Source organism: Haliotis rufescens, unplaced genomic scaffold (assembly GCF_023055435.1).
Source record: "Haliotis rufescens isolate VD_foot unplaced genomic scaffold, xgHalRufe1.0.p SCAF_17, whole genome shotgun sequence".
NCBI classification, from domain to species: domain Eukaryota; kingdom Metazoa; phylum Mollusca; class Gastropoda; order Lepetellida; family Haliotidae; genus Haliotis; species Haliotis rufescens.
In genome coordinates this window covers 30,652,278-30,667,672 of record NW_025963857.1, presented here as the reverse complement: position 1 = coordinate 30,667,672, position 15,395 = coordinate 30,652,278, and the positions used below count along the sequence as shown (strand labels likewise).

General features: G+C 40.8%; 1 protein-coding gene across 3 annotated transcripts in view; it reads left to right on the top strand.

The window, feature by feature from the left end:
- Window positions 1-15,395, top strand: part of LOC124117231 (cyclic nucleotide-gated cation channel beta-3-like) — a 303,270-nt gene that overhangs the window by 95,032 nt on the left and 192,843 nt on the right. Inside the window, exon 1 of one of the 3 annotated variants that reach the window (XM_048397874.1) lies at window positions 4,513-8,162. The exons of the other annotated variants lie outside the window; for them this stretch is intronic. Coding sequence (XP_048253831.1) covers window positions 7,910-8,162 — 253 coding nt within the window. The 5' untranslated portion in view covers window positions 4,513-7,909. Of the gene's footprint in view, window positions 1-4,512; window positions 8,163-15,395 lie in introns of those variants that run through there. 3 annotated transcript variants of the gene reach the window in all.

Below are 15,395 nucleotides of genomic sequence, written 5' to 3'. Positions count from 1 at the left end.
TTTAACCGATCTGACTGGAAGTCAAGTGAGCATGTCTCATGCGCATTATCTGTCCGTACATCCGTCTGTTGCTAACTTTTATATTTTCATCATCTGCTCTGAAAGTGAGTATGGTTTTACGTCACTTTTAGCAATATTCCAGCAATATCACGGTAGGGAAATGGGCTTCACACATTGTACCCATGTCGGGAATCGAACCTGGGTCTTTGGTGTGACGAGCGAATGCTTTAACAACTAGGCTACCCCACATTGCTATGAAGCTGAAGACTTTGCATGAATGATCCCAGCTGTCGTGTCTCTTAACAGTGCTCACACTTTTTCCTGTCCAATTTTAACATGGCCACCACAGGAGCCATATTGTTAATGTCAGTTTGCACATGTATTTCTGTATATATGAGTATGAAATCTGTGATTCAGCAAGTATGGGTTAGCGTGACATCACAATCAAATAGCATCACTAATCTCTCTGCCACTGAAGCTGTTTAGCTGTCCTTTTTAAGCTCAAGACTCGGCTTATCACTGTTTACAACTACATTCAGTTAACAGGGTTTGTCTTGCGCTTAACTAAGTCACAGTGTGTTTGACAGCAAACAAGTCACTCTATGATGAATGTACACTAGGATAACCCAGTCACTCTATGTTGGATGTACACTAGGGTAACCCAGTCACTCTGCATTGGGTGTACACTAGGGTAACCCAGTCACTCTGTTGGGTGTACACTAGGATAACCCAGTCACTCTGCATTGGGTGTACACTAGGATAACCCAGTCACTCTGCATTGGGTGTACACTAGGATAACCCAGTCACTCTATGTTGGGTGTACACTAGGATAACCCAGTCACTCTATGTTGGGTGTACACTAGTATAACCAAGTCACTCTGCATTGGGTGTACACTAGGATAGCCCAGTCACTCTGCATTGGGTGTACACTAGTATAACCCAGTCACTCTGCATTGGGTGTACACTAGGATAACCCAGTCACTCTGCATTGGGTGTACACTAAGATAACCCAGTTACTCTGCATTGGGTGTACACTGGGATAACCCAGTCACTCTGCATTGGGTGTACACTAGGATAACCCAGTCACTCTGCATTGGGTGTACACTGGGATAACCCAGTCACTCTGCATTTGGTGTACACTAGGATAACCCAGTCACTCTGCATTGGGTGTACACTAGTATAACCCAGTCACTCTGCATTGGGTGTACACTAGGATAACCCAGTCACTCTATGTTGGGTGTACACTAGTATAACCCAGTCACTCTGCATTGGGTGTACACTAGGATAACCCAGTCACTCTGCATTGTGTGTACACTAGGATAACCCAGTCACTCTGCATTGGGTGTACACTAGGATAACCCAGTCACTCTGCATTGGGTGTACACTAGGATAACCCAGTCACTCTGCATTGGGTGTACACTAGGATAACCCAGTCACTCTGCATTGGGTGTACACTAGGATAACCCAGTCACTCTATGTTGGGTGTACAATAGGATAACCCAGTCACTCTATGTTGGGTGTACACTAGGATAACCCAGTCACTCTGCATTGGGTGTACACTAGGATAACCCAGTCACTCTGCATTGGGTGTACACTAGTATAACCCAGTCACTCTGCATTGGGTGTACACTAGGATAACCCAGTCACTCTGCATTGGGTGTACACTGGGATAACCCAGTCACTCTGCATTGGGTGTACACTGGGATAACCCAGTTACTCTGCATTGGGTGTACACTGGGATAACCCAGTCACTCTGCATTTGGTGTACACTAGGATAACCCAGTAACTCTGCATTGGGTGTACACTGGGATAACCCAGTCACTCTGCATTGGGTGTACACTGGAATAACCCAGTCACTCTGCATTGGGTGTACACTAGTATAACCCAGTCACTCTGCATTGGGTGTACACTGGGATAACCCAGTCACTCTGCATTGGATGTACACTAGTATAACCCAGTCACTCTGCATTGGGTGTACACTGGGATAACCCAGTCACTCTGCATTGGGTGTACACTAGTATAACCCAGTCACTCTGCATTGGGTGTACACTAGGATAACCCAGTCACTCTGCATTGGGTGTACACTAGGATAACCCAGTCACTCTGCATTGGGTGTACACTAGGATAACCCAGTCACTCTATGTTGGGTGTACAATAGGATAACCCAGTCACTCTATGTTGGGTGTACACTAGGATATCCCAGTCACTCTGCATTGGGTGTACACTAGTATAACCCAGTCACTCTGCATTGGGTGTACACTAGGATAACCCAGTCACTCTGCATTGGGTGTACACTAGTATAACCCAGTCACTCTGCATTGGGTGTACACTAGGATAACCCAGTCACTCTGCATTGGGTGTACACTGGGATAACCCAGTCACTCTGCATTGGGTGTACACTGGGATAACCCAGTTACTCTGCATTGGGTGTACACTGGGATAACCCAGTCACTCTGCATTTGGTGTACACTAGGATAACCCAGTCACTCTGCATTGGGTGTACACTAGTATAACCCAGTCACTCTGCATTGGGTGTACACTAGTATAACCCAGTCACTCTGCATTGGGTGTACACTGGGATAACCCAGTCACTCTGCATTGGGTGTACACTAGTATAACCCAGTCACTCTGCATTGGGTGTACACTGGGATAACCCAGTCACTCTGCATTGGATGTACACTAGTATAACCCAGTCACTCTGCATTGGGTGTACACTAGGATAACCCAGTCACTCTGCATTGGGTGTACACTGGGATAACCCAGTCACTCTGCATTGGGTGGCAACTGGGATAACCCAGTCACTCTGCATTGGGTGTACACTGGGATAACCCAGTCACTCTGCATTGGGTGTACACTAGTATAACCCAGTCACTCTATGTTGGGTGTACACTGGGATAACCTAATCACTCCTAATTTTGTGTATGTTAGGATAACCGAGTTGCGGTATGTTTGGCGCACAATTAGATACAAGTCACGTTAAGTATGATATATATGCTTACTGAGAAAAAGTACCTGTGCTTCATATAAGGTGTTGTAAAGGTTAAGTTATTGCAAATAACAACATAATATTTGGTCTTCACCTGAACATATGTCTTATAACAAATTCATTGACAAAACCCATATCTGGTAACAGGAGACAGAGGGGCATGCCCCAAAAGAAGGGTGGTGTATCTACTCAATCAACAATGTCAATATAGTGTGTGACCCCATTTAGGTTGATACAGGCGATGCAGCAATTGAGCATTGAAGACACCAGATGATTGAAACAACCTGGGGATGTTCCTAATGTCAACCAAAGATTGAACCAACTGAGCTATCGTTACCGGTTGGTTCTGGTCCTGTCATAAGAGTCTTAAAAAAAATAAATGTGTTACAACGTGTGCAATGTATATGCTGCTGCAACATGATGTTGCATCCCTGCATTTGCACAAAGAGTAGAACATAATATCAAACAATGTTATCTTGGTAGCATAAGCCTTTCAAATTGCCGTCAACAATTGTGTTGTATTGTCCCATGAGTTGTGATGCCACCCCATTTTATTACACTTCTACACTTTCTACTGTGAGCCAAAACATTCTCCTGGACGCCTGTACACCCTTGTATGACCAACACAGCTTATAATGTCAAAGCTGGGAGATGATACTGTGTTTCGATGAACATTATAATGTCTGGCGACTTCGTTTTGCACCATTCCTGTTTGCGGTATACCCACAGAGCATAGAAGTTTGATTTTCAGCAAGTTGATTTTTCAGCAAGCCATTGTTTTGCATAAGTGTTATTTACGGTTAAACAAAGGTGTTTTTATGAGCAACTGATAGCAAGACAATCGTTGTGTGCTGTTGGTCACACAAAAAATATCATGCTCCCAACAAACACAAAAACATCTAGTTGAGGAGACATCTTCATGAACATGCATTGAAAGATGCATTTCTTAATTTCAGAATAAATTCATTTTTAATGAACTTTAAGTGAAGCACAGTTATGGTGCTTTTTTCCATTAGTATATTAAGATATTCAAGTCATACTCTTTGTCATGCCATGCATGAATCCTATTTATAAGAATAGGCTGCAAGAAGAAAGGTCAACACACTACTTTGTATGTGCTACATTACATTGCACTTGAGAACATGAATCATTAACTGATCAGTGATTGAGTAAACTAGCTCAGAATTCCAAGGAAATGAGATAGGGACAGTCAAATGATTACTTGATGATAAGATAATGATTAAATAAAATAAAATAAATGTCATCACACAGCCATTTGTGACTAATGCTTTTTCATGGCCTATCATCAAGTTTATTCCGAAATCAAAATTTCCAGTTCCAATTCAAGAAAGTTTACAGCTTAATTGAAAGAGAAAAATGTATATTTTTTAATAAAATGTTGCCATCGGTGACAGATTGCCCCACCTCTCCAGCATCTGGAGTCCCGGCGGCAACTGTGGAGAGCCTCACTGGGTAAACAGCCACATGTCTCGTCCATCCTGTGTCAGTCCAGCTGCCATTGATCGGAGGGGAACACTGACTGGTCCTCCAGTAATGAATATTCAGTTTGATTGGTCAACTCTACCAGAGGTCAAATCGTCTTTAGTTGTTACACTACAGTGATCTGCCTAATGTGAACTGCTGTTGGGACATAGATGGTTTAATGACTCCCTACTGGGTGCATCGAATAGTACAGACTGACTTGGAAGCGGAGCACTGTGCAGTTATAATGTGTTCGTGTCCATCTTGAATGAGGATGGACATTGTGCCAGATGTAGAAGCTGAAGATAACGTACAGGGCTGATGAGCCTGCTTGAAACGGATACACGAGTATATACTGTTTAAACATTTGCCATCCACAGATCAATGTCTGCTTGTTAAGGAATCGTTCTTTATGGAAGGACAGCATTGACAGAATTCATAAACAATGGCTTAGTATCCTGCTCTGAAACAAAGCAAGATTTTAGTGTGTGTGTGAGTTTAAACATTTACTTGCACTAGGTAAGTGACTGGCATTGCTTAAACTTGCTCAATAGTTGAAGGGAGAATCGATTAAAACGCCTCTGCTGGATATTATATCGCATCTTACTGCCAAACCTTCTCAGCAGGAAGGAGAAAGGTAGGATATTTATGTGATGGAATTCTGAAGATGTTTACAGTTGTTCACAGTGAATCAAGAAACATAAGAATTGTCAGATAAGATACAAGGTTTCTCGAATCAGCAATTATGTGTTCCTGTGAGACATTGGCGCCATCCAAGACATGCTAATGTTGTAAAGGGGAATATTGGCTATGACTGCTGAGGTCCTATCAGGGTTTGATGGGGACTGATAACGAGCTGCCAGGAAAGCATTGTAGGTTGCTGGGACTGATTGCTGTAGAGGCATCCACTTTCTGATGTAAACAAAGTCTGAGGCACTGTGACATTTGAAGACCGATCAGAATCCTGGATCTACTTGCATAGTTGGTTGTTGAAACTGGATTATAAGTCATCGTTGGATTGATCAGTCAACAATCTTGAAGGATTTCATTCAGTTTTATTTGACCTGAGCTGCATTATTTGGGATTTGTCTTGGGATTAATCTTCAAGACGTCTGTGCCACGGATAGATTTGTTCTTGCGGGAAATCCCTGCTCAAGGGTAAAGTTGGGATCCTTGGAAGTCAGATCTTTATCAATTTGCTACCAAGCATAATCAGACATTGCCTTTTGTCTTTTATTGATCGAACACAAGACTGTCAATATCGGAAATCAGCAACAGCCATTTTGTTATCTGTCATTAGTATTCAGAGTCTTTTTGTCCTTTAGGAAAGTTGGAGTTTAATAGCTTACAAGCTGAGCAAGTAATGCAAACATTTAGCTGTAAAAGGAAATATTGATAAAACCATAATTGTTTCAGCTGTTTGCCCAGACCATTAACTTTTTTCATCGTGTGCAATGTTCCATACTAAATTTCTGGAATGTTAGGGTATATGGCCCTAAACACCAGCTAATGGCTTTATCAATATCTAATACGAGGGAACATTGTTAGTTTTCCGCTGCTGAGCTATCATCGAAATCTGAGGTTTTACAAGTGCAAGCTCCCGTTGTAATTACCTTCTGTGATAATAGTTTTAACCATTTCACTGCTGCAGTCTCCAGAGACCGTCTTACCCTCAGCAGCTTTATTTCAAAGTTCGGACTTGTACCTCGAAATCCTGGAGGATTATTTGCAGTCTGTTTCTGTCAATGAAGATTTGTTTCTGACTGATAGTATTGGCTGGGAGGTATTTTAAGATTCTGGTGTGTGGTGTTGTACCCTGATCATGTTGATGAATTTGAAAAAGTAAGGTGATGACTTACCTGTAGTTTGAAATCCTTTGTAATAAATTACTTCAAACGGTCAGTCATATTTTCCCTTTGGTGACAAGAAGGAGAATAGGTGCCATTTCTGCTTTGAGATCAAGGTTGGTAAATCTCGTACAGTGACACAGACACTGATTCCACCTGGCTCATCACCTCAAATCAAGAAAGTGTTCTCCACAGGATGCAAACGTGTGATAGACATTAAGTGCTACCAGACGGCACTTAATCAGAAATCATATACAGATCTATCATCTCTGACTCAACTAGCTGCAGCATAGATTTTTGATGAAAGGATTTCTGTTGATAATTTGTGACAAATAATTTGTTGGAAGGTCGTTTGCTAATGTAATGTTTTGCTACATGGAGAAGGAAGAGGAGTGACAATGGCCCTCAGTTCGTGTGTATGTATGTAAATAGTGTTTCTCGTAATGGAAATTGATTCTGCATAAGTATACGCACATTAATTCCACGAGAACAATTACTGCTGAGCATTGAACAGGTGGTCCATATTGACTGATAGATGAGCTGTTTGCAGCTATGAACAGTCACAGACGTATCTGCCACCTCCATAATGCTCCAGCTAAAAACTTAACCCACTGTGACTGTGGACGATTGTGGATTGATTGAAAACTGCCAACTGGGAGTTTTCACACCAGAATTGATTCGCAATTCCACTTTGTAATGGCGGGAATGCAGTAACCGACTTGCAGAGTTGGATCCCATGACAGGGCTGGTGGTGTGAATTGGTAACAAGTGTCGGAGCAGGCGGACACTACTCCACTGCTCTGTAGAGAGTAGATGTGACATTGGGGTCGTTTCTACCACGTCCATGTTAAGTAGAGCGAGGCTTGGAGCCAGTCTCGTTCAGTATGTGATGGTGCTGATGTTTAAGCATTGTTGAGGCATCAGATCCAGTGGCAGAAACACTTAGATTAGATTCAGTTGATCCTGAAAGCTTGTGCATCCTATGAAGACTGAATATCACCATTTTAAATTCGATATCAGGATAAAATATCCATGTTTGTGTGCAAGGTGGATATTGTGTGCTACTGTCGATATTTGATTCATGGATATGTCCCACTATACAAAATAGCATTGGTGTTACACACTGTGAAGTCAGTTATCAGAATATATTCCTGTTGGATTGGAAGCCAGTTTAACACTGGATATTGTGTGAAACATTTCACCAGGTTGTGATCTAAGAGAGATTGCACTGCTTGAACTGAATAGCTGTCCGACTCCAAAAGGTCAAATTGTAATTTTGTGAATACGAAAACACTACTTCAACCAAGCAGCTGGATATATGCTAACTGTGTTGATTCCTTGAATCCTGTTTACAACTGATACCATCAAAGTCTCCCTTGCTTTAAAGTGGAAGTGGATCTACCCCAGTTTGTCTGCTTGAGTTGTGTGTTCTCAAGATGTGTTGAGGAGCAGGATCTGTTGCACACAGATACCCTGAAACTCGAGCCCTTCGTTGTGGGGATAGATCTACCTTGTGTGTGTCTCTCCAACTTGTGTTGTATCTGCTGTTGATACCCACCACCATTAATGTAGAGTAGGGAAGTGCAGCGCCTCAATGGTCTGGAAGGTGGCGGAGAAGTTATGGCAGCTCGCCTCTCAGGACCAGAAACCACCAGCAACTATAGGCATGTGTTCAGACATCGATGAGGCAGACGTCCTTTCACTCCATGAGGAGTGTGAGGAGTGCGAGAGTGAGCGTCCACTCCTCTGTGATGTTGACGTTGACGTTGATGACTGTGACAGCAAGCGTCCTCTCCTCCTCAAGCCCAGTAACTCTTGTCGACATCAGCGTCGCGCCAGTCACAGGGGTAAGGTCACAGTTTTAAGAAATTATTATCAAACTGGAATTTATCTTGACCTGGGAAGAGGCAGATATTCAGCCTAATGTCTGTGACAAATGTCAGTAAAAGTTCCCCTAAAAGAATATTAACATTCCCAATTCATGTTGATATAGCTTCAACTAACAGAATGCTTTGTAGCTGTAGCTTCTATTTCAGATAACTGGACCAAAAAAGAAGCTTAAATACTTAGTTTTACATTACTACATTGATTGTATTCTATGTACCTCTGGATTTATGAACATAAGAAATGAAAATATCTCAATATTTATCCAAATAATTTTTTCCCAATTTGCTTGACAAGGGCCCTTAAATAGGCATCCTAAGTAATTCACTATCAAGCTGTCAAATATTTATGGCAATGTTACAGGAAAAAAGGTAATGTTATCTGTGTTAGGAATGAAAGACAAATTCATTAGCCACATGTCAATAAAGCCATTTATCTATTTTCTTTTTTACAGCCAATTATGCAAAACTTTAAAGTAATGAATAAACATGCAGTTTTTGTGAATGGGAAATTTTGAACATCTCTTTGTTTCTTTTTTTGTTTTAAACTAAAATTAAACCAAACTCAACCCTAACAATATATGTTATTTTTGTTATTTTTCATCCTGTTTTTTAGCATAGTTTTTCAGTAAAAATGTAGCAGAAGAAATACAACTGACCTGACCTATCGGTCTACATTTACAAAAGTTCAAGAAACCTGAGTAAATTCAACCTGAGCCCCATTGAAAGTCAGACACCGAAAATAAGAAATTGAACAACTGAGGATAGTCCAAGGGGAAAAAAGCTTTATAGATTCCTCCCTTGTGTACTGAGAGAAGCGTGCAAGCCTCCCACACTTTCTGGCAGCCAGTAAGGATATAAGGAATCAATGGAATAGCCAAACTCGATGGTGCCACGGATCTTCTTGAAGGTCACATCCTCGTCTCAGACCTATGTCAGTGTTGAAACACCAGTCCACTTAAATAAGTTCACATCTTACATGGCTAGTAGAGAGGAAGCTCGGCCACTAGCCTTGCTGGTATGATATATGGTATGACTTTAACTACATCCAGAGTGAATAAATATTAATAGGGTAATTAATAGGGTAATCATGCAGTTATGTTTTGTCACAAGTATCTAAACATATGCCAAAGTGACCCTGTGAAGATCGTGGTTTGAATTGGTCTTCAGCAGCCAGGGATACATACGTGAAAATAATAACCTGTATTTCTAATGTATCATTTAATTGTGATATTGTTACAAAAATACTAATCTACATAATTTGATAGCGCATAGTATTAGGGTTGGGATGAGTCCAAACCTAGCACCCTGGTATCCTGTGGGTGGGTACCCAGGTTCTACTCAGAACCCACCCGACCCGAGTACCTGAGTTACCCGTCACAGCCCTACATAGTATATGAAAAGTTCATTCTACAATAGAACTGCCTCACACGATACAGTGTCTGCCCAAAGAGCAGAAGGTCAGTGGTTCGTGAAAGATGTTAAATGATGGTACTTATTGTTACCCTTCCTTGCGTTCAGCATTAAGGGGATAAAACAAGGACGTGTCAGCACAGACTCAATATTCTGTGTCTGAGTGGGGTATCCATGTTAAATGCATGGTATCTCAGTGGGCTAACACAATATAACCGGGATAAGGTATTCGACGTAATAAGCGCCCACGGCGATATTTACTAAAATATTTGCGAGTGAACAATCCCAATTAGCACCCCTTCCGATTAATCAATGTACAAAAGACTTATTTATTCACGTATAATATGCAGTCATGTGTTATATGGACCCTTAATTATGGGCAATTAAATTCTGGAAAAATATATCTGTCGTATATAAACATTTCAGGCTGTCAGCATAATCTTTCAACTCTGTTTTTTTCACCAAAATAACATTCTATTAAGAGCTCCCTATTTCTAATTTTGAGAGCACCCCGGGCACTTATTACGTCGAATACGGTACTTCAACTTCTACAAGGTATCTGCAAGTTAGCACTGAACAGATAGTTAACCAACTCTGTGCACCATGTGTCACCTCGCTATGCCTCATATCTGTGCACCCCATTCCTAGCCTGTCTCCCAGAACCTAGAGAATATTATTTAAAAAAGGAATCAAACTCAGGTCTAGAATAATTTGGCAAGTCTAGATTGCCTCAGCTCTCAGCCCTGAAATGAAGCATTCTTCTGGGCTCCATTTGCATTATATATGTTTTATTTTGTAGATATATATTTTCAAAACTTTATTTCTGGGACTAAATGTTAATCAACCCCCTTCCACTGTCAGGCTGTAGCAGCCTATTCTCATCCTCTTTTCAGCTCTTGAGGATTCCTTAATACTCGGGGGTTCCTATGTAGAATTGTTTTTATCAAACCTTACACATACATAACTCTTTTGGGGACTGTACGTTAGTCTAGCATCTCAGAAGGGTGCATGTTTGATAAATATACATGTGTTAGATATTTTTGCGTATGTCTGCAGGTACACCAAGTTCACTTACGCAGTTATGAAGACTGTTAAAACAGAAGTAGATTTCATTAGGTGTATGGTCCTGTAAAATTGTGACAAAGACACACTGAGAAAATAAATTATTGGAAGAAAAATCGAACACACTTGTGAAGAAGGAAAACCTAGCGTAACTCAAATCAATATATCTCCAGTCTCCACATCACAACTGTTAAATAAACGTCAAGTAGGCCAACAATTATGATGAAAAGAAGACCTTACCTATTTATTTATTAAAGGGTACATACAGAGTGCTAAGGTAACTCAGCTTGACATATAAACAGTCTGTAAAACATGACCATGAACTTCCGAGAGCTTGCAAACATTCACTATTGATTAACATATTGATTATCGATCACAGATTTAGGGATTAACATCCACCACTTGTTGAGAAGAGGTTTTGGGGCTACATGACCATACTGTTCTCAACTTAAACAACATCAATTGTCTGTTTAGTAGCATTTTGGAGTAATGTTTTTGTTTCTTTTTCTAATCTAAAGTGTTTAGATCAGTTTAAAAATATTAAAGCTAAATGATATCAATTCATTTTTCAGCAGGTACCTTTGTGTTTCAAGTCAGCATATTCTGTTCAGGTTTGGGGGACATGGGGGTCAGTTATCTGCCTCACTGTGCAGAGTTGCTTCACTTATGTAGGCCAGAAACCTCTTATGGATTTGAATCCCAGAGATAGCCCTGACTATCAGGGCTTCAGAAAATTTTGTAGCCATTGAGTATTTAGTCACATGTTATTCACCTTGGGAATTGATATTTTGCTTCAGGTAGTCAAGATATGTCACCTCATTTGGGTCCAGTCTTTGGGTTATTTTTAGACCAACGAGTGGACCTTTTTGAAGTTAATTCTACTTAACATGCTGTTTCAGCTGACATCTGATTTGCACATGTCCATATGAGTCTCGTAACGAGACGACTAACGGGATCGGATAGTCAGGCTCACTGACTTGGTTGATGCATGTCATCGATCCCAATTCCATGGATCAATGTTCATGATATCAATCACTGGATCGTCTTGTCCAGACTCGATTATTTACAGACCGCCATCATATAGCTGGAAAATTGCTGAGTACGGCGTTAAACATCAAACAAACAAACCAAGTGTGTCACATATCTCATTTTATCATATAATGGGCAGGTTTCTCGACAGCATAAAGCCAACGGATAAAAACGATATCCGTTGGGGTCATATGCGGATAGAGATGCAAATATCAAAGGTCAAGTAGGACTACTTTCACTGTTTATAAACAAACATGGCGTCGTCCTCGTCATTCGGCGATCGAGTCAAAATTAACCATCGGGAATCTGGATAAACAACAGGGATAATTGCTATCATTATCAGAAGAACAGTCTAATATACTGAAAGTCAGTGTCTAACTGTGACGTAGCTAAGGCATTTTATAAGTTTTGGCTACTTTTGAGGTATAAATTTCGAAACAATTTTGCGAGGGCGCGAGGCCTTGCCAAGCGGGATCAGTAGCAATATCTGTGCTTGTAGACCTCTGCGACTTGAAACCTTCTCCACAAATTAAAATAGTTGGATTTGGCCGAAATATGTTTGAATTGTTACCTTGTTTGGTTTTGTCGCTGTGTGTACATCTGACTACACTTCTTAACGTTATGACAGGACAGACCGACTGTCAACAACGTCTGACCGTGCCCGTGACGTCTCATAGACTAGGGTTAGTGTAGCTTCCCTTTGACAAAGGGCAGTTACTCTAGCGGACAGACTGATGGATTGCCGCGAAAGGCAATTAAAAACAACTGTTGTTTTAAGTATATGTTGCTTCGCCACTGTATAAGAAACCTACCTACCCTGTGACGTAATAAATATTGATGCGCGCATTCCAGGAAAACTCGCAATGTTTCGGTAATGTTTGTGAGAGAGGGATAGCGATTTTAAAGCACAGAATTAAAGCATGACATTATATGATAAAGAGGTTATCACGCTTGTGTGTTTGGGGGTGGTAAATATCCTGTATTAGGAATAAACACTATGTATTTAGCTCGCCAAGGCTCGCTAAATACAATGTTTATTCCTAATGCAGGATATTTACCATCCCCAAACACACTCACGTGATAACCTCTATAACCCACGCCTGTGATACATGCACAGTGAGTGAGATGTAGGACATTATTCACTGCAGTAGAGTTCATGTGTGCATAACAACTTCATTTGATCAGTAAGGACATACAGGTACGCAAGCACAGTCTTGTTATACTATTGGGGTTTTCATTTTATCATGCATATTTGTACGCACGCAACTCATAATTATGTCTCCCCCAGAATGGAGGGAGACATATTGTTTTTGGCACGGTTCCCGTCGGCGTCGGCGTCGGCGTCGGCGTTCCCACCGTTTCCGAACCATAACTCAGAAACCGTTTAATATTTTTTCGCAAAACTTTGTATACACATTAACCCAGCACTGAAGTGGTGCCTTTTGCTATTTAGAGATTTTTGACATTTTTATTTTTTCTCGTTTCCATGGAGATAACTTGAACATAGACTCTGAATGGGGGTAAGCTTGGTTTCCGGACCATAACTCGGAAACCGTTTAATATTTTTTCGCGAAACTTTGTATACACATTAACCCAGCACTTAAGTGGTGCCTTTTGCTATTTAGAGATTTTTGACATTTTTATTTTTTCTCGTTTCCATGGAGATAACTTGAACATAGACTCTGAATGGGGGTTACTAAAGCTTGGTTTCCGGACCATAACTCGGAAACCGTTTAATATTTTTTCGCGAATCTTTGTATACACATTAACCCAGCACTGAAGTGGTGCCCATTAGTTGTTTGAAATTTCTAGGAGTTCTATTTTTGTCTCTGTTATTTAGTAATGGAGGGTGGGAATGAAGAGATGGGGTTTAACGTGAAGTAAACGAATGAATGGGGGTTAGGGGAGTGGGGGGAGACATATGTTTTTACGAGTAAAAACACTTTCTAGTTAATTGAGCTATGGAGATATATTGTGTGAAGGTCACCCAAATATGCAGCTTTTGTAGAGCTCTGGGATATGTTCTTAGTGTGTCAGCACCGGCACCATACCCATGCTCATGGGTTTCACCAAAGAGCTCCAGGGAAACATCTAAGACCTGCAACACTTCGGGCTTTCCTCCTGCCACGACATACCGTATTCGACATAATAAGCGCCCCGCTCTAATAAGTGCCCACGGCGATATTTGCTAATATATTGGCTAGTGAATCCCAATCAACACCCCTTCTGATTGATCAATGTACACAAGACTTATTTATTTGTGTATAATACGCACTCGTGTGTTATATCACCCTTAATTATGGGCAATTAAATTCTTGAAAAATATATCTGTCGTATGTAGACACTTCAGACTGTTAGCATAAACCACAAAATTTACGATCTTTCAACTCAAAATAATATTCAAATAAGCGCCTCCTATTTCTAATTTTGAGAGTGCCCTGGGCGCTTATTACGTTGAATACGGTAACTGAAATTCTGTGAAAGTGGCAATAATCCAAACTGGGCAGCAACTCACTAATGTCCACTTGGGCTACAATAAGCCTGCTGCCATGTACCTATTATTTGATCTTGTATCAGTCAAACTAGCAGCTCTGATGATAGCCTTGTGATAGCGGTATCAGCAGTGCTCCTGAACACAATGTCCTATGTGACAGCAGGTGTTGGGACTTAAATCAATATTTCTGTGGGTATAAATAATTTGTTGGATTCTATTGATTGGTATTCTTGTGTTGACTAAAGCAACCCATGCAGGGGAATTAGCTTCATTTACTACATTTTGTAAAACAGAACTTGTGTGTAGCCTCGTAGTCTTTAGGCAGAGTTGTCTCCCTTAGCCATTCCAGGATCTGTTTCTTATGGGTTCATATCTCAAATTTGCTCTCTGGTATTAATACTGCTCAAAAGAAGTTAGTTAAAGAACACCTGATTTTTTCATGTAACTATAGTTAATCTACCATGGCAGATTATCTTTAGTCATATGAAAAAATCAGGTGTTCTTTAACTTCTTTTGAGTAGTATATTGTCCTTGGACTAGCAGTACTGTACTAGTGTTGTGGGTTTTACCAAAGTATTAAATGTCTATGACTTGCATTCTTTCCACAAATCCCTCGGGATGCGAGTTTTAAATATCATAACAAACATGGACGTGTTTTACCCTATACTTAAAAACCTGGCTGATTCAGTTAATGTGTATCATGGTGTCACCATATGCTACGCACCAGAAACTAATATGTTAACCTGCTGAAAGCACTCCCCATGTGTTAATGATATTTAATGAGCAGGATGGATACAGCACAAGATGGTATCACACTAGTCAATGTGGAGAATACATTAGTCATTGGTTTAAAGCTTCCAGTTTAGTGTAGTGGTTAGCTTAGTTGTTAGCTCCTCATGCCAAATACCTGGGTTCGATTCCCAGCATGGATACAATCTGTGGACCAAGTTCCGGTCTCCCCCCTCCCACCCCACCCTGATATTTCTAATATGTTGTTAATACTGACATAAAACCATGTTTACTCCGGTCTTCAAGTTGACCCCAACAGGTGAGGGTGGGGAGAAATGGGGTATAAAGTTGCGTCCGAGTTTATTGCACTTATATAACAACGTGCATGCATGTGTGTTTGTGTCTACTTGTACTAGACTGGACTGATGCCGATTTATAGTGCTAGCCCACTGAGATACCATGCCGCAGTT